We start from the raw sequence: 25,709 nt of genomic DNA on the forward strand, positions 1-25,709 counted from the left end.
TATTTCACTTATGAGTATATGTTCAAGTGGCATCCACTTCAATATAAAGGCTTCAAGTTTATCATTCTTAATAGCTGAATAATACTCCATTGTGTAAAAATACCACATCTTTTTCAACCATTCCTTAGGTGATGGGCATCTTGATTGTTTCCAAGATTTGGCTATTACAAATTGTGCTGCTATAAACATAGGCACTCTTTATTTTATTTATTTAAAAATGTATTTAGGACAAGGTCTCCAGGGTCTCACTACATAGATCGGATGTAGTGATTCTCCTGTTTTCAGCCTCCCATGGGCTGGCATTACAGGTGCATGCCACCACGCCCAGTCTCAATCGCCCTCTCAGCGCGCCCTGGGGGCAGGCCCAGCGTGGCATGCTGGGGGATCGAACCCCAGTCCCTGCATCTGCCTACGCAGGCGCTTTAGTCCACTGAGCTGGCTGGTCCCTCTCTTTTTATTTTGAAATAATTTGACTAAGTAGGGGGTTGGGGCTCCCTGTAGGGGCTGAATGGCTGGGAAGGGAGGTAGTCACACTATAAGGCTAGTGTTTTCTGACTAGCTTTATTTGGTAGTGGTGGTGGTGACGGTGGTACTGGAAACTGAAGTTAGGGCTTCACACATATAGGGCAAGCGTCCCAGGAGCTATTCTCCCAGCTCTTGGTTGTTTACACTACGGAGACTCAAGCCAGGGCCTTTGCAGCTGCAAGTCCAGCCTTTTAAAAATTTTTATCTGCCAGATGTTGTGGTGTATACCTGTCATCCCAGCACTCGGGAGGCTGAGGCAGGAGGATTCCTGTGAGTTCGAGACCATCCTGGGCTCCATGAGCAATTTGAAGGCCAGGCTGCACTACATAGTGAGACCCTGTCTCAAAAAATCAAGCAAACAAAAAAATATTTTGAGAAAGGATCTTGGCTCAGATTGGTGATCCTCTTGTCTCAGCCTCTCAGAGTCCTGGTATCAAAGGTATACTCCCTGACTGTAGATCCTTCTGCCCCACAGTAGCTCAAGTCTGAGGTTACATACAATGAAAAAACAGCTCGTGAGGTAGGTCCTGGGTTTGATGCCTAGCACCAAAAAAGAAAAAAAGAGAGAGAGAGAGTGGGGGATAGCCAAAAATAACCTGGGTGCCTAGAGAGCAAATGTGTGTGTGTGTGTGTGTGTGTGTGTGTGTGTGTGTGTGTAAATCACTTTTAAACAGGAAAGCTTGCAGGCATGGTGGTGCGTACCTGTAATCCCAACATGTGGGAGCCGGCTAGTCCACCCTCTGGCCCTGGCCTGGGCCCTGCCAGGCTCCTTGGGATCTGGCAGCTGCCCCATGGTCTTTCCTCACACCAGGTCCACTCACCCCCCTGGCCTGGCCCTCTAGGGCCTTGACCCCAGGCCATCGGGAGCCAGGTCAGTTTGCCCGGCTTGGGTGAGGCCAGAGGCCTGAGGACCCTGGAGGCTTTGCACCTCGCAGGAGCCTTCCTTGCCACAGGGAATGGGGCTGGGAGGATTTGGGGAGCAGACCACTTGTTCTTCCCCCCCCACCACACCCTTTTACTGGGATTTTCCACCTGCAGTGGCCCGCTGGAACAGATGTGGCATTTGTGTTTTTATTCTTTTTATTTTTTTGTGTTTAGCACAGGGTCTACAGGGCCTCCCTGTGCAGATCAGACTCACAGTGATTCTCTGTTTTCAGTCTCCCAAGTGCTGACATTACAGGCGCACACCACCATGACCAGTCTCAATGGCCAGCTCAGCGCGCCGCAGAGGCAGGGCCAGCATGGCATGCTGGGGAGAGAACCTGGGCCACTGTGTGCTTTAGTCCACTGAGCTATTGCCAGCCCTGTTTGTGTTGTGTTTTGTTTTGCTGACAGGATCTCCTAGAACTCACTGTGTAGTACAGGGTGGCCTCAAGGCTGTCCTCCCTGCCTCAGCCTCCTGAGAGGTGGATTATAGACCCATGCCACTATGCCCAGTTTATTTTGTGTTTTTGAGGTAATCTTACTATGTAGCTACGCTGGCCTTGAACTCACTGCAATCCTCCTGCCTCAGCCTCCCGAGTGCTAGGCTTACAGTGTGTGCTACCACATCTGACAGGAATCTCTGAGAGCAGGAAAACAGAGCATCCCCCGAAGAGACCCTATGTCTCCCCTTCTTGTTTCCTCTTTACCCTAGGCCTTGCCTGCCTGAGTCTGTCCTCTTGGAAGTCCTGGTCTGTCTTGCCAGGCGTGGTGGCACATGCCTAGGAATCTCAGATCTCTGGAGGCCGAGGCAACGGGTTAAAGTGAGTTCAACACCAGATCTTGTCTCAAAAAACAACAGAGAGAACTCCTTGTCTTCTTCTAAGGGGACACATGCCAGCAGCACTTTGCCCGGACTCTTCTGGCTGCCAGAGGCCAGGAGGCCATCTGGTCTGTAGCCTGTCACAGCCATCGGGGGCAGCCCTGGTCACAGGGACCTCTCACTCCTGCCCGGGCCCTGTGCTCTGTACGTGGGTACACTACCCATTTAGTTTCCAGCTGCCGCTCCACTCTTGCTGTCCTTTCTGCAGGACACTTTTCCCCCTACTCCTTCCCCATCACATTCAAGCCTGTGCCCATCTGGAAGTAGGCTGACCTCACATGGGACTAAGATGCACAAATAGCGGCGCATGTGGGGCACACCTCTGTCCTGACACAAGAGGCAGAGGCAGGAATATCTCAAGCTCCATCCCAGCTTAGACTATATAGGGAGTTTGCTGGCCTGGACTTTTTTTTTTTTTTTTTCATTTTCCTACATTGATGACATTTATAAAGCATTTTACCAGTGTGTGTTTTCTGATTCTGATAACATTTAGCAGATTGACTGAAGTTTGTTCCCAACATGCAGAGTTCATTTCCAGATTCAGTAGTCTCTTGTCTTAATTCTGACTGATATATGAAGGGTTTACTACAGAGATTGCCTTCAAGATGTATCTCCTCATTCTGAGCATTTTCCTGCCGGGGCTTGACGGTGTCTGTTTTCTTCCTTTTCACAGGTCCAGTGGCTATCTGTCCCTCTTCATCAGGGCTGTTCTTTTTCTCTGCATTATGATTTTTTGGGAAAGCTGTTTGTTTTCCCTTCCACAGGATTTGTGTTTCATCCTTGTGAAAAACAAAATCCGATTTGCCGTATGGACATCGCAGAGACTGCAGGTTCCTGATGGTTTCCAGCATCACAGCTGTGCAGAGCTTTCTCTGTGCTGTGTCCAGCAGAGCCCATTCCTCTGGGGTGAATTTGATGGTCACATCTTCAATGGTGATTGATTCCTCTTGATGCGCTGCCATTTGTAGTTTCCTGTAGAGGTTAACTGACAGAGCAATCAAGATGAAAACATGGAAATTTATGAGAAGAATTTCAGACTACTTGAAAATTCGTGTTGTAGGTAGCAGAAAATCAGTCACTCCAAGCTTTGCGATCCAAACCCTCTGTCCAATGATCTCGGTGGGAAACTCCAAAATGATACAGGGAGAAAAACTGGTCTTGGGTGGGTGACTTCCAAACCATACAGGGAACCTCCAAATGACTTAGAGAAAAACAATCTCTGGACCTGACCTGCATGAGTTCCTGTTCTTTAAAACGGAAAAATGAATTTTAGGAACAAACGGAGGTTATGAGCAGAATATATTTATTGAGAGAAAGAAAGCTCCTGTCCCGAGAGAGGGACAGGAGGGGGGGCCCAAGCAGGTAGTTTCCCCTGGCCTGGACTTTATAGAGATATGATGTTTCAAAAACTAAACATTAAAATAATGTAAGACATACACACGGAAACAGAATAACACAGCCAGACACAAGGCCATGTACTTGGAAGTGGCCCCCCGAAATCTGCAGGAAAAGCTGGGCATGGTGGTACATGCCTGCAATCCCAGCACTCAAGAGGCTGAGGCAGGAGTATCATTATGAGTTCGAGACCAGCCTGGGCTACAAAGCGGGCTCAAGGCCAGCTGGAGCTGCACAGCGATACCGTCTTGAAAACAAAATAAAAAACAAATCTGCAGGAAGATCTTAATAAAGAGCAGCAGTTGCAGTCTTGTAGGTTGGGCAAGGGAGGTCCTGGGGCGCCCTGCCACTGGGCGCAAGACGCAGGTGGCAGCTGACCACTGAAGCAGAACACCATGTTTCCCAGCTCTCAGCAGTGACCCCAGGCTGGGTTAAAACTGCACGAACTAAGGCAGAGTGCAAGCCCTTAGAGCCCAGGGTGTTGATTCTAGTTACATAACCAGGCACTGCAAAGCCTTCCCTTGAGAGGTTTCCAAACTTTTCAGGTTTGTGTGGACATAGGCACCAGGAGCCAGGTTACATGGCAAGCAGGCCTCTGGCAGCAACAGAACCCACGCTGTAGCCTGCTTCTTTAGGAACTGGATGACAGCCAGGCGTGGTGCAGGATGCCTGTAATCCCAGCACTCAGGAGGCAGAGGTGGGAGGATTGCCTGGAAGTACCCACCGCTCAGCACTCCTGGGTATTTCAATACAACAGAAGCACCATTTTCTTGGGGATAAAACACTTGAATTTTTCCCAGTAAATTTCCTTCCTTCCTTCCTTCCTTCCTTCCTTCCTTCCTTCCTTCCTTCCTTCCTTCCTTCTTCCCTCCCTCTCTCCCTCCCTCCCTCTCTCTCTTGCTCTCTCTAATGTATATAGTACAGGGTCTGCAGGGTCTCACTACACAGATCAGACTCGTAGTGATCTTCCTGTTTGTAGCCTCTCAAGCACTGGGATTATAGGCACACACCCAATCTCAATCTCGTCTCAGTGCGCCTGGGGACGGGGCCAGTACAGAGATGGAATCCTGGCCCTGTGCCTGCTTAAGCAAGCACTTTAGTCCGCTGAGCTATCTGGCTAGCCCTCCAGCAAATTTCAAAATCAAACAATGTTATAAGGCTAGAGGTGAAGTAAATATTCACTTATATAATATAATACATTCTGTGTGCATGTGCGCGCATGTGCAAGCGCGCGTGAATGCTCTGGCCCTCAAAGCCAGGGCCTCATGTTAAGGAGGTACTCCGCTACTGAGCTATATCCCCAGCCTCAAAATTATTATTATTTTATTTATTTATTTATTTATAGACAAGGTCTCCCAATGCAGTTCAAGGTGGCCCTGAGCTCCCTTTGTAGCACAGACTGGCCTCAAACTTGCAGCGATCCTCCTGCCTCAGCCTCCTGAATGCTGAAATTACAGGCATAAATTCTTTAATTTATTAACTTAACATTCTGGGAATATCTGATTCTATCTTACTTTGTTTTAAAACAACCTCTTTCTTTCTTCCTTTTTTTGTGGAACCAGGGAATGAACTCAGGCCCTTGAGCTTGCCAGGGAAGCACTTATTCTAACTGAGCCATCTCCCTGGCCCCAAGACAACCTCTTTGTATATTGCCAGGCTGTCTTCAAACTCCCTGTGTAGTACAGGCTGGCCTTGAACTTGCGAGCCTTCTGCCTCAGCCTCCTGAGTGCTAGGATCAGGTGTGTGTGATTTTATGCAAGTACTTTACCCCATGCCTGGAGTGACACTGGGCTAATGGTTGGCCAAGAGTGAGGCAGAAAGGCCCCCTCACCCTGAAGACTTCCAGGACACGAGGTGGCCTTCTCAGGCCTTGGCCCCAGCGTCCCCAGCTGTTCCATTCTTCCCTGTTCATTGCACAGCGGAGGGGCCCAGGTTGGAGAAGGGGCCACCGGAGCAGGCAGCGAGCTGCAGCTCGACCTCAGGTAACCCAGGGGAGTGACCGCTGGCCTAGGGGCGAGCGCAGCGGCTGCGAAGGTGCAAAGCTTCCCTGTGGCTGGCACTGCAAGCAGCTGCAGGAAGCGCTTGCCGCGCTGAGGTGGGTGGGGAGGCCAAAGGACCCCGCCCCCCAGGTTGGCAGGTCTGTCCCTGGGCAGACGGATCACCCGACACAGACGTCAGGGCCCGGACTCTGAAGCTGGCTCAAAGCCGAGTGGACGCAGCGGCCTGGCAGCCTCTCCAGCTGGGCCAAAGCCTAGAAATAGCGCTGGGCGGCCTGGCCAGCTCAGTGCAGCGACGCAGCCATGCCGGTGCTCTCCAAGCGCTACCCCAGGAACTGCCTGCTGGCCGTCATGGACCGCTGCTCGGCCGCTGTGCGCACCATGGAGCAGGTGGTGATGATCCCCAGCCTGCTGCGGGACGTGCGCCCCGGGGGGCCCAGGCAGCAGCCCGAGGCCCCCGACCTCTACGCCTACTTCACCATGCTCAAGAGCATCCGCGTGGAGGTGGACCACGGGCTGCTGCCCAGGGAGGAGTGGCAGGCCACGGTGGCAGGCCGTCTGCAGGACGGGCCGGGCGATGAGGAGGCCGGCGCCGAGCAGGACGCTGAGGGGCAGCCGCTCTCCGCAGAGGAGGACCTGGAAGCCCAGTTCCACCTGCACTTCTGCAGCCTCCACCACATCCTCACTCACCTCACCCAGAAAGCCCAGGAGGTGACGAGGAAATACCAGGAGATGACGGGACAGGCCCTGTAGGCCACCAGCTCCGAGGAGGTAACAGTGGCCGCGCTCTCGGGTCGGCGTCTCTGGGGGGCCTGGGAACCTGGTGCGGGAGGACAGCCTCGCCTGCGGCCGGAGCCACCTCACGCCCGGGTGTGGGACTCCCCCGCGAGGGCCCGCGTGGGGTCTGCCTTCTGACCTTCCCTCCGGGTCCTGGGGAGTCAGGGAGGAGAGCTGTGGCAGGCAGGGAGGAGCTGGGCGTGCTGCGCCCACCGCACACGCGGCTGGGAAGCTCAGCAGTGAGCCCTGCACGCCTTGGCCAGGAAGGGAATGCGCTTGCACCCCACGCACTTCTTTCAGAACCAGGCATGGTGCAGGGTGCCTGAAATCCCAGCACTCAGGAGGTGGAGGCAAGAGGGTCAGGAGTTTGAGCCAGCTAGGGCAGTTTACTGACTTTTCAACCCTGTCTCAAAATAAAAGACAGAAGGGTGGGGATGAAGCTTACGGCAAAGGCTCTTAGTGTAAAGGTCTACTGCAAACAAACCTCACAGTGACAAAAATGAGGGTTTTTTATTTCTATGCTACAAATGAAGACATATTTACTGAGGTTTGCTTGTGAATCCCCTGGGGACATGGTATGTTTTCCACTTTTTCAGGTCACGGAAAATTACCTTTGTTCCCTTTTTCTGTCCTCCTCCTCCGCACCCCCCTTCTTCTTCTCCTTATTCTTCTTCCAGGCTGCCCTTGAACTTGCTGTGTAGCCCAGCCTGGCATAGACCTCACAATCCTCCTGCTTCACCCTCCCAAATTTTGGGACTACAGCTGTGCCCCACATTTATATGGCATATGGGGGCACAGAAGTGAGGCTCCTCACTGCTTCCTGCAACAGGCAGAGGGCAGCCTACATTGCCACCAAACAGAATGCTGAAGGGTCACTGTCATGGCCCTCAAATCCAGCTGGGCACACAATGGTGGCCCTAGGCAGCTCTGCTGTGTGTGCGTGCTGGAATTTGAGTCCATATATCCACACACAGGGCTAGGGCGGTGACATGTGAGAGAACAGCGACCTTGACTAGGAAGATGGCCCCAATCTAGACCAGAGCGCTTGCCAGTGTTGACCCTGCGCCACCCGCCAGCCTGCTCTGAAAGACAGGCTTCAGCAGTTTCAAACCACACCTGGCGCTTGTGTGGCATGAGCTTGGCATGCCTGGTCTACCAGTAAGGGAGGTCAAGTCAGGAAGGTGAAGTGAGCCACCCCAAGTCATGGAGCTAAGAGGACAAACGCGAGCCTGAGCCGACCGCAGGTGGAGTGTTCTTTGCCAGATAGCCACTCTACTGTTCTTATGACGCAGGTGGCAGGGCTGCCTCACCTGCCACAGACCTGCGGAGCTCTGCTCAGGGCTCCCAGCCATTCTCCCCTTCACCTGGATGCAAATGCCCACTGCAAGTCCACCCCTCCTCCCCTGTGGCTTCCCCTGCCTTCCAGGGATTCTTCTCAGATTTAACTGAGAGGCTGAGGCAAAAGGATCACAAATTCAAGTCCATTCTGTATGGATGATTTAACAAGACCTTGACTCAAAAAAAAAAAAAAAAAAAAAAAAAAAATCCAGGCATGGTGACACTTGCTTGTCGTCCAAGCTGAGGCAGGAGGAGTGCCGTAGGTTCCAGGCCAGTCTGGGCTACGCAGTTAAGTTCAAGGCCAGACTAAAAGATACAGCGAGACCCTGTCTCAAAAAACAAAACAAAAAAACAAAAACAAAAAAGTAACCCCCCAAATACTGGGTACACTGGGCAGAAGCCCGAGCCTCAATGCTTCGTCTCACACACACACACTGGGTGCTTTTCTGGGCTCCTTGTCCTGGACAACCTCTACCTCAGCTTGGCCGTAGGATGGAGAGAACAGAGTGGTCCCAGCTCGGACCACGACACTCTCTCACTGCTGTGCCTACTGCAGCGTGTGTGTGTGTGAGAGCACCCTGCCTTTGAGCTCACTCGACCGTAACATTTTCCCCACTCCACAGATCACGCCCATGGGAGGAAGCCTCGGAGATGAGGGCTCGAAGCGACCCAGCCCTGAGCCAGAAGCGTGGCAACATGTGCCCGGGACGCCCCTCTATGTCTGTTAGCTGTTCACAACGGTTACTGGCCCACCTCAGGATGTCTGTCGCCACCTAGGTCCTTTCCACCTCTTGCCAGTGTGGGGTGGTGGCTGTGGTTCACAGCACTGACCTGCTTTGGGTGTCACCCACGAGGGCCTAAATCCCCTCATGTATAAATCGGGAGTCTCAATCTACCTCACAGGGTTCCAGAAATGAAACAAGACAAATCGACAGTACTTGGCGTGAGAGCCATTGTAGCAGGCTGATTTTCCTCTCACCCGCTCCTGTGTATTTGCTCCAGTCTTTGCTGCTTTATGGAACGAAGAGAACAGGCTATTGCAGTAAATGGCTCACCCTGCTGAACAGATTAACTATAAATAAACATATTTATTGTAGTAGCAATTTAAGAAGAAATGCCTTCTCTTTGTGTATCTTTTTTTGCGGGTAGGGGTACAGTGGATGTTGGACACAGGCTCCTGCTAGGTAGTTGAGGCTGTCATTGAACTCACTGTAGCTCTGGCTGCACCACAGCAATCCTCCTGCCTCAGCTTTCCAAATGCTGAGATTACCAGCATGCGCCACCATCCCTGGGGCCTATTTATTTATTTATTTATTTATTTTTCCTATTTATTTTTAAAGCACCTTGTCTGACATGATTCCATCTTACAAGTATCATGCCCATAATTTGATTTTTCCCAATTTGTGGTGCCAACCAATTTGAAATCATGTAATTTTAGTAATCTTCAAAAATTAGCCTGATTGGGGAACTACCCACTCGGGCCCCCCCTCCTGTCCCTCTCTTGGACAGGAGCTTTCTTTCTCTCAATAAATATATTCTGCTCGTGACCTCGTTTGTTCCTAAAATTCATTCTTCAGTTTTAGAGAACACGAACTTGTGCAGGTCAGGTCCAGAGATCATTTTTCTCTATGTCATTTGAAGGTTCCGTGTATTGTTTGGAGGTCACCCACCCGAGACCAGTTTTTCTCCCTGTATCACAGGGATTGAACTCAGGCCTTTGCATTTGCCAGGGAAGCGCTTATTCCAGTGAACCATCTCCCCGGCCCCCTCGATCTGTTTTTCCAAGCCATTTATTTTTGGGAAGGGGAGTGCTCGCTCTCTCTCTCTCTCTCTCTCTCTCTCTCTCTCTCTCTCTCTCTCTCTCCCTCTCTCTCTCTTTTCTTTTCCGGAACCAGGGATTGAACTCAGGACCTTGCACTTGCCAGGGAAATGCTAACCCATCTCCCTGGCCTAGGGAGCTCATTTTAAAAAACTTTTAAAGCTATGTGTGCTATGGTAGTGCACACCTATAATCCCAGTGATACTGGGAAACCTCCAAATGACACAAGGAGAAAGACTGATCTCTCAACCTAAAAGGTACCTAGGATGAGTTCATGTTCTCTAAAACCGAAGAATGAATTTTGGGAACAGGTGGGGGTTGTGAGCGGAATGTATTTGTTGAGGGAAAGAAGGCTCCTGTCCAAGAGAGGAACAGGAGGGGGGTCTGAGCAGGTAGTCCCCCAGGAAGCTGTCTCTTCCAGGGACTTTTATAGAGTAAAACCATGTGGTGAGGCGGGTCTAAGGTGGTAGAGAACATGGGAACAAGCTTAGGTGGGCATGAGGTGGGACAAAACTATGGTCAACCAGTGAGATTATAAGCACCTTTGCTCAGGAAGGACCTAGAAGCCTGTCCCGGAGCACCTGGTTCCACATGCCCTCACCCAGGAGATGCAGGCTGGTTGAAAAGCTCTCTGTGAACTACCTGGTTTAAATATCCTTGGTCCTGCCTGTCACTCATGGAGCATCTCCTAGGAACCCAGCGGGTGCTTGGCGTGGCTTGCCTGAAAGGGCAGCGGCCAGACAGGGCCCCAGCTTGGGGAAGACATGGTTTGGAAAGCAAGTGCACAAATCCGGCTCAGATCTGCAACTCCACCAGCAAGGACTTAGGATCTCATTAGGAAGAAGAATGAGAAACTACTGAAGGCTTCCTCCTCAAAATAAGGATTGAGACAGAAGAACTGTTTACTCATTAAGGTTCAAAGGCTTTGGTTGCTGCTGTTCAAATTTCAGACAATGGAATGCAAAGGCGCAGCTGTGGGCGCACGTGGCCCCAAGACCTCAGCTGCAGGACAGCTCCGTGCACCTGCTCCTGCCACCTGCCAAAGCCTTTGCCCTCTGGGAAGAGGGCGGGAGCTCGGCCTCAACAGGATGGTAGACCCTTCCAAGGCTTCCCCTCACACGAACACCATTTATTTATATGGTTTTTGTTTGTTTGTTTTGGCCAAGTCTCATTATATTGTTCAGGCTGTCCTTGAACTTGTGGGCTCAAACAACCCTCCTGCCGCAGCCTCTCTAGTAGTGGGGATTATGGGCATATTTCGCTGTGCCTGGCCAGCATCATTGATTTGAACAATTCTCTGTGTGTGAGCAATTACAGCACCTGGACATAGCAAAGAAATAAAACACACAGCAAAGAAAAAATAAATAAATAAATAAAAATTAGCCTGATTACGAAATCTGAGTTTGAAAACAAAAATTATTCAGAAATAAAAACCCACCTCCAGGTGTGCTCTCATTTTTTTTTAAATGTATTTAGCACAGGGTCTACAGGGTCTCACTACACAGATCAGACGCATGGTGATCTTCCTGTTTTCAGCCTCCCAAGTGCTGGGATTACAGGTACGCACCACCACACTCAGTCTCAGTGCTCCCGGGGGCAGGGCTGGAATGGCACCTGGGGATCACGCACAGGTAGCTGCGCCTGCCTAAGCAGGCACGTTAGTCCACTATCTAACTGACCCTTGCTATTCCTAACTGCACCAAGCTCCCTCATAGGCCAGCTGCAAAGCCTTTCGCCAGCATGATCCCCCAGAGCCTTACACAGCATCAGTTTTAATCCTCCTCCTAAATCACTGTTTTTGCAGTGAGCACAGAAATAATTGCTCCTTATAAAACCTTTCATGACTTCTCAAAATGTATGGGATCAAAGTCAGTCTGACTCACAAAGCCCTTCATAGCCTGGCTTGCCCTGAATCTGCTTGCACCAGACAGGAGCAGACAAAAATTTTCTATTATTTCAACCATTTCAGGCTTTGGAAGCCATAACAACATGAAAGCTGCCCAACACAAACCATAAACATCATTGTTACAATAAAACTTTATTGGCAATGGGACATATTTTTCCCAAGAACTGAAGATTTCCTAATCTAACCTAGAACTATATTCCATTTTATTATTTTATTTTGTGGTACCAGGGATCGAATTCAGTACCTTGAGCTTGCCAAGCAGGCACCTATTCTACTGAGCTATCTCCCTGGTCCCAATTTTGTTTATTGCAGTGTTAGGCATTGAGCTCAGGGCCTCCTGCATGCTAAGTAAACAGTCAAACAGGGAGAAACATTCCCAGTCTCAAAAACCCATTTAAAAACTTTTCAGGGCCAGGCAGACAGCTCAGTGCTACAATGTCTGCCTGGCAAGTTCAAGGTCCTGAGTTCAACTCCTGGTACCAAAAAAAAAAAAAAAAAAAAAATCTTTCAGATATTTTCTTAAAGCTAGGTGAATGAAAAGTGGCTGTCTACTATTTATTGTTTTTCTTACAATAAAAGTCAGAGCAGGTGGCCGGCCAGATAGCTCAACGGATTAAAGCGCCTGCTTAGCCAGATGCAAGAACCGGGCTTCAATCCCATGTGTCATCTGAGACCTAAGACTGGGCGAGGTGGCGCACCTGTATTTCTAGCGCTTGGGAGGCTGAAAACAGGAGGATCACTAGGAGTCTAATCTGTACAGTGAGACCCTGTACTAAATACCTTTAAAAAAAAAAGTCAGAGTAGGGCTGGGGAGATAGCTTGCCAGCCTAAGCCCCTACCAGGGAAGCTCAAGGTCCTGAATTTGATTCCTGGTACTGCATGCTGTGCTGGCCCTGAAGCCAGGCATGTCTGTAATCCCAAAGCTGGGGAGGCTGAGACAGGAGGATCACTAAGAGTCCAAACTGCATAGCAAGACCCTATATTAAAAAAAAAAATAAAATAAATAAAATAAATAAAAAAGAATACTCATGATAATCTTTTTTTCATAATAAGCATTTTAATTATAACACAGAGATTAACATTGACTGTAGTCATGGAAACATTCCATAAAATTCAGAATTAAAGTGTTTTGAAGACTTCAACGAATTGGATGGAATTCTTCATGAATTTCACTGTAAGTTTTCTTCTCTATAAAAGAAAAGACCACAAAAATTTATTTTAAAATTATCTTTAAAAGACTTGCATTACTTGGGGTGGATTGTAGCTCAGGGGTGGATTACCTGCCTAGCACACACAAGGTCCCTGTACCACAAAATGAATTTTAAAAATTACATTTCCTAGCTGGGCATGGTGATGCATGACTGGAATCCCAGCACTCAGGAGGCTAAGGCAGGAGGACTGCCATGAGTTTGAGGTCAGCCTGGGCTACATAGTGAGTTCAAAGTTAGCCTGAATTGCATAGCAAGACCCTGTCTCAAAAACCAAAACAAAGCTGGGTATGTAGCTCAGCAACACAAGTGCTTGCCTGACAAGTGCAAGGTCCTGAGCTCAATTCTCAGCACAAAAACAAAAAGGCAATATATAATTCTTCCTAAAATACACAAACGGGTCTGGAGATATAGCTTAAGCACCTGTGTAGCAAGCACCCAGGTTCGATCCCTGGTACTGAATGCCCTGCAGGCCCTGTGCTGAGCCGGCCACCTAAACTGGGTGTGGTGGCACACTCCTGTAATCCTGCACTGGGGAGGCTGAGACAGTATGATCACTATGAGTCTGAGCTGTGTAGTGAGACCCTGTACCAAATAAATAAATAGAAGATTTAAAATGAACATAGAAATGAATACCAAACAAACTCACAGACAGAGCCTTGCTATGTCTGAAGGTCTGCAATTCTCCACAATCCCTACATTGGAACCGGCTCCCATGCTGTGTGACACCAAGAGGAAAGGCGGGTGTGCACGTGTGCACAGCAGTGAGGCCAGCACTCTGGGACACGCTGGACCTCAGCCAGGACAATGCAATAACTCAGCGAGATCTTGCTTGGTATCTATACACATTACAAAACAAACGTGCATCCCTGGGAGGTGAGTGGGTCCCAAGGATCAAGCCCCTGTGGGACAGGCGTGGGATTATAAATGCGACTAGAGGGGCTCATGGGTCCCCTCTCCCACGTGAGAGCACAGCAAGAAGTCATCTTCTAGGAGGCAGAAAAGCCCCGGCACACAGTGAAACCGAGGGCACCTTGTCCTGCACTTCCCAGCCTCCAAAGCCGTGAACACCCAGATGTAGGAGACAGTCTAAGGGTTGTTGTTATAGCAACCCAAGCAGAGTAAGTGAAACCCCTGAGCATCTCCTTATTTTCTTGTTGGCTTGGCAATCACCAAAATCACCAGTAAGTTTTGTTTAGAACTGTGGTGACACCAGACAGCCTGCAGGGTCATCCTGCTGAGGAGTAAGGACAGCACTATGGAGGGAAGGCTCGGTCTGTGACCAGAGCAGCACTGCCACAGAGACCCATCTGCCACCGGGTAGGGTGGGGTGGAGGCACCCATGTGGCCACGAGCCTCTGCCGGCCGGGGGGCTCCTGGGAGCACCTGCTCTCCACAGGCCCCAAGTGCCCGTGTGAGGACTGGCCGCCCTGCCGCGGGAATCACTTGTACAAATCAGAATCTCCAGAATTCCTTCAGGCTCAGCTATCCAGTGGGTGTGGGTATTCTCCTCCTGATGTAACTACGGTTCATGGGAATATTATAGAGCAATGCAGTAATAAAATTTTAGGCCCTATTAGAGGCTTCAGGATCATCCACTTTGTCTATTGAAATTTAAATGCTTTATATTACACATTTGTATGTAAAACTTGTTTGTATGTAGAAATTCAAAATTGTTCTAGATTAATTTACATGTTAATGTCAATCACTCTAGGCTCCGTGAAGACAAAAACGTTCCTAGTTAGCCAGGGACAGTACTACATGCTTACAACCGCAGGTGCCCAGCAGGAGGATCACAAGTTCAAGGTCAACCAAGGCAATTTAGCAGCACCCTATTTCAAAAGCAAAACAAAAGAGCTGGGAGAGCACAGTGGTAAGGTACACCTGGGGTCAATCCCCAGTACCACAGTAAGTTAAATTCCTTTCACCCAGCATAGCACAGCAGCTGGCAGGTGCATGCTGGAAGACCAGGCAGATTCCGCAGGGCAGGGCAGCTGCTCTGCACACACGGTGCTAGGTGCAGGGTCTGTACTAATGCTTGAAGAGGAAGCTACTTGTCCAGGGAGGGACACGTGTCTATAATGCGCAAAATAAAAGGAACAGCCCAGTATTTCTATTTGAGCACGGATAATTACCTCAGCCTGGGAGAGGAGACATTCTAAGTCTGGATTTTCTCCTGCAGCAACAGATAGCATTTTGTTTTGTTTTATTTTGTTTTGCTTTTTGTCAGGACCTTGTGCTTGCTAGGCAGGCAGTGCACTGCTGAGTTACATCCCTGGCCCCAGTTTTGTTTAAGATAAGATCCTTTTATGAGATTCAGGCTGGTCTTAAATTCAAAGTGACCGTCCTGTTCAGCCTCTAAATGCTGCCATTATAGGTGCATCCACTGTGGCCCGTTTAACAGCCAAAAGGAGTGATGGATGGCTGTGGAAATAAGACCAAGCTGGAGGGCGTGATGCAGGCCTGGGGTCTCAGCACTCGGGGTGGGGCTGGGGGCCAGGAGGACTTCTCTGTTGTCCAAAAGCAACAGAAGTACTCAATCAAAATCATATGTATGGGGCAGGGTGTGGGGAGCACATCTGTACTCTGGCACAGAACTCCTGAGGCTGGACTGCTTTGAGTTCAAGGCCAGCCTAAGCTACACAGCACAGCGAAAGTCTGCCTCAAAAAAACTGAACAAAAAATACTGAATATACACTTTTAAGAGATTCTGGTCCAGTGGATGCAACTGGAAAATATAATGTTGAGTGAAATAGACCAGATAGTTAAGTTTTAGTATGTGATGGTACCTTCCATTTGTCAAGGCAAAGTACACAGAGATTAATACAGGATGGATAAAAGGGGACAGGGATGGATTTCTTGCAAGTAGAAAAGTGTCCAGGGACCCAGGAGTGAGAGTGAGGGAAGCAGCCAGAATGTGGGTGTGCCACACACCGGACCTGAGGAGGCCTTTGATGACATCACACACCTTAAGCATAAGACATGATTAATATCAACAAGAATGAGAAAGGGGGAAGGGGAGGCACAGGAGGAGGAGGAGGAGGAGGAGGAGGAAGAGAAAGGGATTAAAAAGAAATTAAAGGGTCGGGGATGAAGCTCAGTGGTGCAGTGAGTGCCTGGCAAGGGCAAGGTCCTGAGTTCGATTCCTAGTCACCCCCTCACCAAAAGGCGTCAACAGAACATAAAAGGTACTTGACACCATGGATTTTTTTTATTTATGTATTTGGTACAGGGTCTCAATATGCAGCTCAGACTCATAGTGATCCTCCGGTTTTCAGCAACCTCAGCACTGGGCTTACAGGCATGCACCCTCACACTCAGACGCGGCCAGCTCAGTGCACCCTGGGGCTGGGCTGGCGCGGCACGCAGATGGGATTGGAACCTGGTCCCTGAGCTTGCCAAAGCAGGCGCTTAGTCCACTGAGCTATCTCACCGGCCTCCATGGGTAAGATTAACGAGCAAATATGATGCGGAGTAAAGAAACGAATTTCTGCAATTAACTTGAAATACCTTTTTCAACAAAATCCTCCGGATGCGATTTCATGTATGCAAACATGTCGTGATCCCTTATGGCATACATATAGTCCTGCCGCTTTAGAAGATAATATCCAATAAACATAAAGGAAGTGATATACAGAAGCTGGCGATGCACACCTGGAATTCAAATGACAAACCCCGACGAAAGTAGAAATCAGTCAACATGCACAAAGAATTAAATTTTTACATTTCAGATATATAATTTGTTATGGTATTTCTAACATTTAAAAATATTTTTAAAATTCTCTTTTATTTAATTTATTTATTTGGTACAGGGTCTCACCACACTGCAGAGCCCTCTAATATTCTTTCTTTTTCTTTTTTGTATTTTAGGGAAGGGTCTGCAGGGTGTTCAGGGTCTCACTACCGGATCACTCAGTAGTGATCCGCCTGTTTACAGCCTCCCAAGAGCTGGGATCACAGGCATGTGCCATGCCCAGTCTCAAGTGCCCATTTTAGTGTGGCCCAGGATGGCAGGCCCAGGGATGGAACCCAGGCCCCCGTGCCTGCTTGCAGGTGCTTTAATCCGTTGAGCTATTTGGCTGGCCCTAACAGTCTTTTAAAACAAACGAAAGCTTTTGTACTCTAAACAGCCTTAGCTGATCTTTTTTTTTTAGGAATTAAGGATTTATTTTGCTGACAGTTACTGGAAGTTTCACTGCATACTCAGCTGGTTCAAAGGCAGACTTATTTTGAGACTCCAGATATCCTGAGAATGGTTTCTGAATCTCCAGCCCTCAGGAGACTGAGGCAGGAGCATCGCTATGAATTGGAGGTCGGCCTGGGTTCCCTAGCTTAAAGCAGCTTTAATTGCATAGCAAGACATAGGCACCTTCTTTGCTCCATTTGCTCCAGAGAGAGGGCCAGTGCCTCCCTCTTCTCCCAACATGTCCCCTCTGCCTGAGGCGGTCTCAATCACTACCTGGCTGCCCCGTGCCACACAGTGTGGAGGAGACGCTGGGCACCTCTCATCCTTAGCTGACCTTGACCTCAAGATATCCCATGCCTTAAATGTAGATATAGCAATTCTGCAGAGCAATGCTAGCTCTGCAAATATAACTAACAATGGAACCCAACTTGCTTTTTTTGAGACTAGGCCTTGTTAGGCAGTTCAGCCTAGCCTTGGACTCTCAGTAATCTTCCTGCCTCAGCCTCCCAAGCGCTGGATTACAGGCATGAGTTACTATGCCTAGGAAGAATCCAATATATTTTAAATTTAGATTTTATAAAACACTTAATGGAAAAATGGAGGTAAGAAAAACCCTAGATTAAAAAAAAAAAAAGAAAAATTCTAGATTAAAAGCAGGTGAAAAAAGCTGGGCGTCGAGGTACACTTCTGTAATCCTAGTGTTTGGGAGGATTAGGTAGAAGGTCTGTGAGTTTGAGTCCTGCTGAAGATTCAGAGACCCTGCCTCAAAAAAACCAACCCAAATCAAATCAAACTAGAAAAAAAAAAAATTGGGGGGCTGGCCAGATAGCTCAGTGAACTAACGCCCCTGCTTAGGCAGATGTAGGGACCAGGGTTTGATCCTGGGTGCCTTAAAGCCCTGGCCTGTCCCCTGGCCCTGCCCCCAGGGCAAGCTGAGACAACTGAGACCGGGTGTGGCAGCACAAGCCTGTAATCTCAGAGCTCGGGTGGCTGAAAACAAGAGAATCACTACAGAGTCCATCTATGCAGTGAAACCCTGTAGAACCTATACTAAATACATTAAAAAAATCTTTTCCCCAGCAAATTAGTTTTATATCTAAAAATCTCTGTATTCTAAGGCCCTTTCAAGATATGATAAAATGCAGGTAAAACCCTCTACAAATGGTTCAAAAATAATTTGGGGAAAAAAAAAACCAATTTGGTTTGTCGTATATCCCAAATTATATTTGCATATTTATTGGCTACTTGAACAGTCAGCTATACCATACCTCATTAAGAAATCTCTTTTCTTTTGTACCATTTGCATATCAAAAACCATATTCAAACTGTATTTTAAAAATCACCCTGTTTCAGTGAGGCATGGTGGTGTATACTATACCTATAATCCCAGCAGCTGGAGGCTGAGGAAGGACAACTGCTGTTAATTTGAGGCTAGTCTGGGCTATAGAGTAAGAGCCTGTCTCCAAAGACAAACCAAAACAAACAAACAAAAACCAAAACCACACACACAGAACCAAAACATTCCATTTCTAAAGAAGGGACAAGAAAAAAAAAATGAAAGTTTTTATACATAAGGAAAGGAAACGAGGTTAAAGGGATGGGAGGAAATGGGGAAAGCTGCAGAAAGATACACCACATACAGGGACAAATCATGATTTTTTCCCCTCCGTGGTACTGGGGATCGAACTCAGGAGCTTGTGCTTTCCAGGCAGGCGCTTATGCTGCTGAGCTGTGTATCCCCAGCCCCTATGATGAATGTTACCAATATGTATATCTAAGATGTACCTGTAAAATTTACACACACACACACACACCCTATCCCATGTCTAACTGGTGATGGAATTTTGTATGATACCAATCCTACTCAGGAGGCTGATGTAGGAGGGTTGCTTGAGCTCAGAAGTTTGAAGCCAGCCTGGGCACCTAGACAGAAAAGAAAGAAAGAACAGAACAGAACAGAACAGAACAGAACAGAACAGAACAGAACAGAACAGAACAGAACGAAAGAACGAATGAACAACAGACAGAAGAAAGAGGGAAGGAGGGAGGGGTCACCCTAATATAATGAGACTGGATGGAATCACTCGGCCTAGGAAGTCAGAATCGGAGATCTGAAAGAGATCGTGTATCACTGCCACTTTGAGCTTCTGGCTAAGACCCTGAATTGTCCAAGCTGGAGTCTAACTTGCAATCCTCCCGCTTAGTTTCCCAGAATGCTAGGGTTCCAGGTGCCACCACACCTGCTAACTACCCTTTGTTCTAACTCCGCATAGCCAGTTACTGACCTATCAATTCTACCTGGTACCCATTTCCTCTCCTTGATTTGGGGGCGCTCTCTCACTTGGACCAGCTGGCCTCCCTGTCACACCAGCCATTCCACTCTGACCCTAGCTTTCACTGTCACTAGGAATCTGACTAAATACAAGTCTATTGCACTTAAATGTTGTCAAAAAGGAGTTCAAACTCCTGTATCTGGCCATTCATAAGCCAGCTCTTACTTGCCCTCTGACACTTCCTATATGTACACTGTATTCTGGCAATACTGAACAACCCTGAATTCCTACACAAACTGTCATGCTTCCAACAGCACGAACTTGTTACTTCTGTGCCCAGTGACATCATCCTTCAGGACTCAACTCAGAGTCAATATCTTTTTCTGTAAGAAATAGTCCCATTTCCTAAAGTTAGGAGGATGAATTCATCATAGCCAGGCATTGTAGCACATGCCTTGTGATCACAACACTTGGGAGGCAGAGGTAGGAGGATCATTACCAAGTTTGAGACCAGCCTGGGCTATAGAGTGAGCTCAAGGGCAGCCTGAACTGCATAGTGAGACCCTGCCCCAAAAAGAAGAGAGAGAGAGAGAGAGAGAGAGAGAGAGAGAGAGAGAGAGAGAGAGAGAGAGAGAGAGAGAGAAAGACAGAGACAGAGAGAAAGAAAAGGATGAATTCATTTTTTTGTGGGGGAGGGGCATACTGGCAATTAAACTCAGACCTCATACTTGCCAAGTAGGTGCTGCACTGCTGAGCTATATCCCCAGCCTGAATTCACCTTAATTATTATAAGTTACTACAGTAATTCAATTGTTTCTATCATGAGGCAAAGCCAATATGTGATTCATGCTTACATTGCACTTAATGCATATTTATGAACAAATGGCCTTGGGTAAGTTAGTGTATTACCTCTAAAACAGGTAATACTTTCCCCATTTTTTCTAGTAGTAATATATACACCAAGACAAAATAAGCAAAAAAGCATTTTGGAGCCAGCTGTGGTGGCATATACCTGTAACCCCAGCACTCTGCAGGCTGAGGCAGGAGGATGGCAAACTTGTGCCTAGCCTGGACAACTTGATCATCTAGTGAGAGCTTGTCTCAAAATTAAAAAAAGAGGCCTGGAGATACAGTTTAGAGTGAAGGCCATGGGTTTAATTCCTAGCACCAAAACACCCAAGTTTTAGATGACGATGTTAACATCCCAGTCCTACAGCATGGCTTGGCCTTTTTTTTTGGTACTGAGGATCAAGCCCAAGGCTTTCCAACTGAGCTATATCTGTAGCCCTTTCTCAATGTTTTATTTTGAGATAGGGTCTTACTAAATTGCCCAGCTTAGCCTCAGATATGTGATCCTCCTGTCTAAGCCTCCCAGAGTGCTGGGATCGCAGGCATGCATTTTCTTTTCTTTTTTATGTATTTGGTACAGGGTCACACTATGCAGATTGGACCCGCAGTGATGTTCCTGTTTCCAGTCTCCCCAGCCCTGAGATCATAGGCGTGCACCACCGCTCCTGGTCTCCACAGCCGGCTCAGTGCTCCTGGGGGCAGGGCTGGTGTGGCATGTGGTGCTGGCATCAAACCTCAGCCCCTGAGCTTGCCTAAGCAGGGCATACATGTTCACAAGCTCTCATTTTCCTAGCCTCCCTTCTCTCAGTGCTGCTCTCCCCACAATTACTTTCCCCTTCTTTTATTTACTCAGTGAATCTAAACCAGGAAGTCATTGTTCTCTTTGCATGACAACAAATTACTGCCAGGTTATACTAGAAATTAATAAATATGTAAGTCTGTACATTATACTTACATTTCAAACTATCTCTAAATTTAGGACAGCTATGGAGTAACCAGCAACAAGGATTTAAAAACCAGGTGAAAAGGAAAAACTTAGGACAAAAATCATTTAGCATTTTTTGCTAATTAATAAGGATACACACAATTTTACTCCATTAACCATTCAACAGTCTACCCTGAGCACCCACTGAGGCAGCACCAACTATCCTGAGTGCTGGGAGGTGTCTTTCAACTTGTGGACTCTTGTACAGAATAAATTTGGAAAAACTGTCATTTTTATATTTCTGTTATCTTATAAAAATCAATGAACGGGATATGCAATTTCTGTGCATCTACATTTAAGTAATTGGACTGGCAAGTGGCTAATACTCCACTATCACCACTGAATCCTAGGACGCTCTAGGACTGCAGTGAAAATCCATCTTCGACCTCTTCCTTCACTTTTCCTCCTCTTTTACAAATATTTATGGGTCACATTTGCTGCCCCACAAGCATAAACTTGTACCACAGTTTGGCTTTTAGCTGTTACGGCCATCTGGATTGTAAGCCTTTGGTGGGTTGGGGCTGTGTTTCATATTTTTCTTGTAATCTATCTGCACTTATTTTTTAAAAAATAATTTTATCGAGAAACAAATAGCAATGAGACAGTTCCAAAACCGGTTACTGGCACAGTTTCAATAATTAATACATTGCAAATTGTCTTAGTGATTATTCATTGTGTAAGATGCAGACATGATATCCTGTCCACAAACACTATTAGAACATATCTCTCTATTCATTAAGAGAATGCAGCTGTATATCTATCTTATTTTGAATATACAAATACAAAATGGTCGTTCATTTGTACCCCCTTTTCTTGTTTAGTTTTGTCAGAGAAGCATATTTGTCATTTAAATATTGTAGGTGTGTGAATTCAGCAAATATTCCAATATAGTTCAGTAGTCCATAATAGTAGTGGGTTTACCGTATCTGCACTTATTAAGTACTTATTGTATCCTAGTCTACTATATGCCAGACCCTGAACTAGACAAACCCAATCTATGTATTCAATAAATGCTGCAAAGATCATGATTTCAAAAGTCTTCAGCATCTACATTTTCCAAAGCAGTTTAGAGAAGTTCAGGAAACTAAGCAACTCTGCACTAGTCTTGGGTTGTGCTTTATAAACATTATCTTCCCTGGTTCTGAGTTAGAAAACTCACCCAGAATCCAGCGGATTACAAGGTAACATCAAACCCCAGGCATGCGCCCTTAGCTGCTTGCTCTGTCTCCTTGAAAGGCTACATTGAGAAAGGTGAGGCGAGATGCAGTGGCACAGACCTCCACATTTCAGCAGCTTTCACTTCCTGCACAACATTCTTCCCTCCACCTCTGCCTCGTTTTGTGCTCCCAAAGCACTCTCTGTCCACCCACCTCTAATCTTTTTTTCTGTTTTTTGACACAGGGTCTTGCTATGCAGTTCAGGTTGGCCTTGAGCTCCCTGTGTAGCCAAGGCTGGTCTCCAACACGCAGTGATCCTCTTATCTCAGCCTCCTGAGTATTGGGATTACAGGTGTGTGCCTATAACATTAGGTCAGTATGGACTAATTTACTTGCTCACGGGTTGGGATGGCACTCCTCACCCCACATAGCCAGTATATGACCCAATGCTTGGCAGAGAGAAAACCTCACATATTTGTTGAACAAATATATGGTTAACTACACAATAAGAGCTAAGAGAAAGGACTTCACCCAGTGCCTCTGTATGTCAGGTGTTTTATCTATAGAATCTCATGTAATTCTCACAACAAACATGAGATATTAACTGTTCTCCTTTTATAGGTGAAGCAGCTTTGGCTCTGAGGGGCCTCACCAATTCACTCGCCCAACGTGAAGTTCCCAAGTGGAGTTCATTATACCATGCAACAGGCTTGGGCAAATGTGGTGTGGTAACAAGGGACAAAACCCTCATAGTCTCAGAGGCAGAAATGGACAAAAATTACTCCTTTCGGCACTGAAGGGCCAGTCCAAGGGAGAAGAGGTTTCAATACTGTTCGAACACTGGACATGCTTGGATCTAGGCGTTGACATGCAAGAAGGCACAAGTGGGACGAGCCCTAGAAACCTGAATCATTTCTGTCATTACCTTTCTTCCTAGCTGTGCGCAACTCCAATCAAGGCTTCACACTGCTGACGAAGAGGGCCTTTAAAACACGTCTGATCACTGCACTCTCTCAGCTCCCCAAAGCTGTGGCCTTATCGCCCAATCCTGCACACTCAGTCATCAAGTGCCCCACTGGCTCCCATTAGCCCCAGAGGCTTAGAAAGCTCTTCCTCTAAATTCTGCCTGATAATAAAGCTAAGTTCAAAAGTTCAAGACGTTCTCTCTTCCTTTCTTTTGGAGACCCATTGCCCTCAGTACAATCAAGACAGACCCAGCTACTATCAAGACAGGCCAGAACTTCTCCGTCAGGCGGCCAGCTGCATATCACAGGGAAATACGGCGCACTGGCTGTTGAAGGCGTCCCACTCAGTGTGGTCCCCAGACCCGCCGCCCAGCAGACGCTGGGATGACAGGAGGGCGAGCCACCTGGCTTTAAGGGTGCGAAGCTCTGGTTTGGAATACACACTCCGAGGTCTGATTTAGGAACAGGATCTGCGAAGTGCAGCAAGCCCGGTCCAGGGCAGGCTGCTCCGATCTCTCCTGTGTTGTTTCTTCGTCTGCAGCTAATACCTCTTCACAGATGTTTTTGTTTTTTAAAAGACCTCTATCCTAAAAAGACCTCAGAGCGTCAATAGCACCCTGCATGGAATGAATGCTCATTTTTGCACAAAGCACGGTACAAACTGAGGGACGTCCCAGGTTTTCTAGCTCACTGTGGGCAACGCCAGGTCCTGTCTCACCGCGCCTGCTCCCCAGGGGGCCGCGACGAGCCCGCTCGGCCGGTGCTGCCGAGCCGCCCGGGCCGCACCGCCCGAGGCGCGGGCCCCCGAAGGGTGCGCGCGGCGCGGGAGCCCAGCCCGGAGCGCCTCCCCGGGCCCGCAGGCCCCTCACCCGCGGTCAGCGGCGGCCTCCGCCGAAGCGCGTTGTCCACGATGCCCGAGCAGTAGCCGAGGAAGCCGCAGTAGAGGAGCCGCGGGTCGGTCATCTTGGGCGGAGGCAGGCTCCGGGCCTCGTCCGGTAGGAACTGTAAGGGCACGCGGCCCGGCCGTCCGTCCATCATGGTGACGCCGGCCCCTCCCGAGGCCTGGCCGGCCTCAGCGCTCCACCGCAGAAGAAGTCACCGCGAGCCCTCCTCGCGCTCGGGCTCAAGGGCAGAGTGTGCGGCGGTGCAGCGCCCGCGCCTTCCGGCCGCAGTGCAGCGCCCGCGCCTTCCGGCCGCCGCATACCCGGAGCCCGGCACAGAGGTTCCGGGCTCGGGGCGGCCGGGCGGGGCGGCGAGCTGCGCTTGACGAAAGCCAGGAGGCTTACTATTTTTTACCCCAAGCCTAATTTTCTCATCTGGAATTGCCTATCCCTCCCCGCCCGGAAAAGTCCCTTCAGCAAAAATGCGTCTTCGCGTTTAGCACTCACATGTGGGAGCCACGAATTGAGACACTAAAAGCTATTTTTCTGTTCACGACCGTTCATCCGCGCAGCTCCGCCCGCCAAAGCCTAAGATTAGGTCCAGACAGCAGCGAAGAATTCGAAGAAGCCCGGGACTGGATCGGCCGGCTTACTAAAATTTAGTTTTGGTGGCAGTCCCTAAAATGTTTTACCTCTGGGTCTTCAGGTTCCTTGCTCAAGGCTGGAGGAAGATGTAGTCTTTAAGTTTGATAAATGGAACAAAGACTTTCTGTCAAGCAATTAGTTGCCAGCCTTTGCTCAGTTCCTACCTCCAACAACAGCGAGCTTCCAACTTGGGGCAGCTTTCTTCAGAAAGCCCTTCCTAATACTGTACAGACATTAAAATGCTTTCTTGCTGTGTCCATTCATCTGTGACGTTCAACATTTTATCCAGAAAGCTAACTAATCCAGAGGTCAGTGCAAAGGCATATGCATCAAAGGTATTGATTTCCACAGTAGAAGAGTTACATAGCAGCTAAGAGCAATTAAAAGATGAGGGGCATGTAGCTCTGCGGTAAATGGTTGCTTAGCAGCACGAGGACGTGAGTCCCATCCCCTTCCCCTGAAAAGAACAAAGGATGGCCTATGTTTTTTTTAAAGTACTCCCTGATCTGTAATATTTCAAGTTAACATTATCCTGGAGAATGTGTACTGCAAATCTCCTGAAAGGCACCAAATGCTTTAGAAGCTCACACTGTTAGCCAAGTAATTAGAGGTCTGCGATTCTGTCCTGCAGAATTAGTATGACCTGAAAAAGCTTTTCCCCAGTTTTTCCTTTAAGCCAGTGTTTCTTTTAAAATTATATCAAAAGAATGAAACCCAGCAACAATGTTCCCAGAAGGCTGTTGTAAATCCGAACAAGTTAGGCAAATACACATTAAATAATGTTTACAAAGATTTTAAGATGGTGTGAGATGTTTATGTATTGAATGGGCCAACTAAGGCTCAGCATCCACATAAACTTTTGTGCATGCTATCAGACAATTTTTGATATCTTCAAAATGATTACAAGAAACAATGGCTGTATCCTGGTAGTGAACAGGTGACTAGGCACAGTTCAAATTTTTCCCTGCAAATATTGAACTCACTCAGAATATCTGAAAG

General features: G+C 48.0%; 2 protein-coding genes and 1 long non-coding RNA gene across 3 annotated transcripts in view; 1 reads left to right on the plus strand and 2 right to left on the minus strand.

Annotated features, from left to right (window-relative positions):
• Positions 1-3,175, minus strand: part of LOC111817113 — a 17,354-nt gene extending 14,179 nt beyond the window's left edge. Inside the window, exon 1 of the long non-coding RNA XR_002821377.1 lies at positions 3,092-3,175. This is a non-coding gene — a long non-coding RNA (uncharacterized LOC111817113). The remainder of the gene's footprint in view (positions 1-3,091) is intronic.
• A 2,786-nt stretch (positions 3,176-5,961) lies between these two features.
• On the plus strand, positions 5,962-9,102 carry Thrsp (thyroid hormone responsive). The gene is made up of 2 exons (XM_004632597.2): positions 5,962-6,492; positions 8,460-9,102. Exon 1 carries the CDS (start codon positions 6,025-6,027, stop codon positions 6,472-6,474), a length of 450 nt encoding a protein of 149 aa, XP_004632654.1. The 5' UTR covers positions 5,962-6,024; the 3' UTR covers positions 6,475-6,492; positions 8,460-9,102.
• Positions 9,103-12,598: 3,496 nt separating this feature from the next.
• Ndufc2 (NADH:ubiquinone oxidoreductase subunit C2) lies at positions 12,599-24,362 on the minus strand. Its single transcript, XM_004632535.2, has 3 exons — positions 24,054-24,362; positions 16,280-16,423; positions 12,599-12,749 (listed from the first exon to the last, which is right to left on the minus strand). The coding sequence occupies exons 1-3, from the start codon at positions 24,220-24,222 to the stop codon at positions 12,700-12,702; spliced, it is 363 nt and encodes a 120-aa protein (XP_004632592.1). The 5' UTR covers positions 24,223-24,362; the 3' UTR covers positions 12,599-12,699.
• Positions 24,363-25,709: the final 1,347 nt, after the last annotated feature.

The sequence above is a fragment of the Octodon degus genome, unplaced genomic scaffold, assembly GCF_000260255.1.
Source record: "Octodon degus isolate 3935 unplaced genomic scaffold, OctDeg1.0 scaffold00049, whole genome shotgun sequence".
NCBI lineage: Eukaryota > Metazoa > Chordata > Mammalia > Rodentia > Octodontidae > Octodon > Octodon degus.

Bases quoted from the DNA above. Each gene is read 5' to 3' on its own strand.
- Ndufc2 (XM_004632535.2), bottom strand. From the start codon at position 24,222: ATGATGGACGGACGGCCGGGCCGCGTGCCCTTACAGTTCCTACCGGAC. The intron at 16,424-24,053 runs GTGAGGGGCCTG...TTTGAATTCCAG, and splicing joins GAGGCCGCCGCTGACCGCGG to GTGTGCATCGCCAGCTTCTG. The intron at 12,750-16,279 runs GTATTTCAAGTT...TTTCTTTTATAG, and splicing joins GGAGGATTTTGTTGAAAAAG to AGAAGAAAACTTACAGTGAA.
- Thrsp (XM_004632597.2), top strand. From the start codon at position 6,025: ATGCCGGTGCTCTCCAAGCGCTACCCCAGGAACTGCCTGCTGGCCGTC.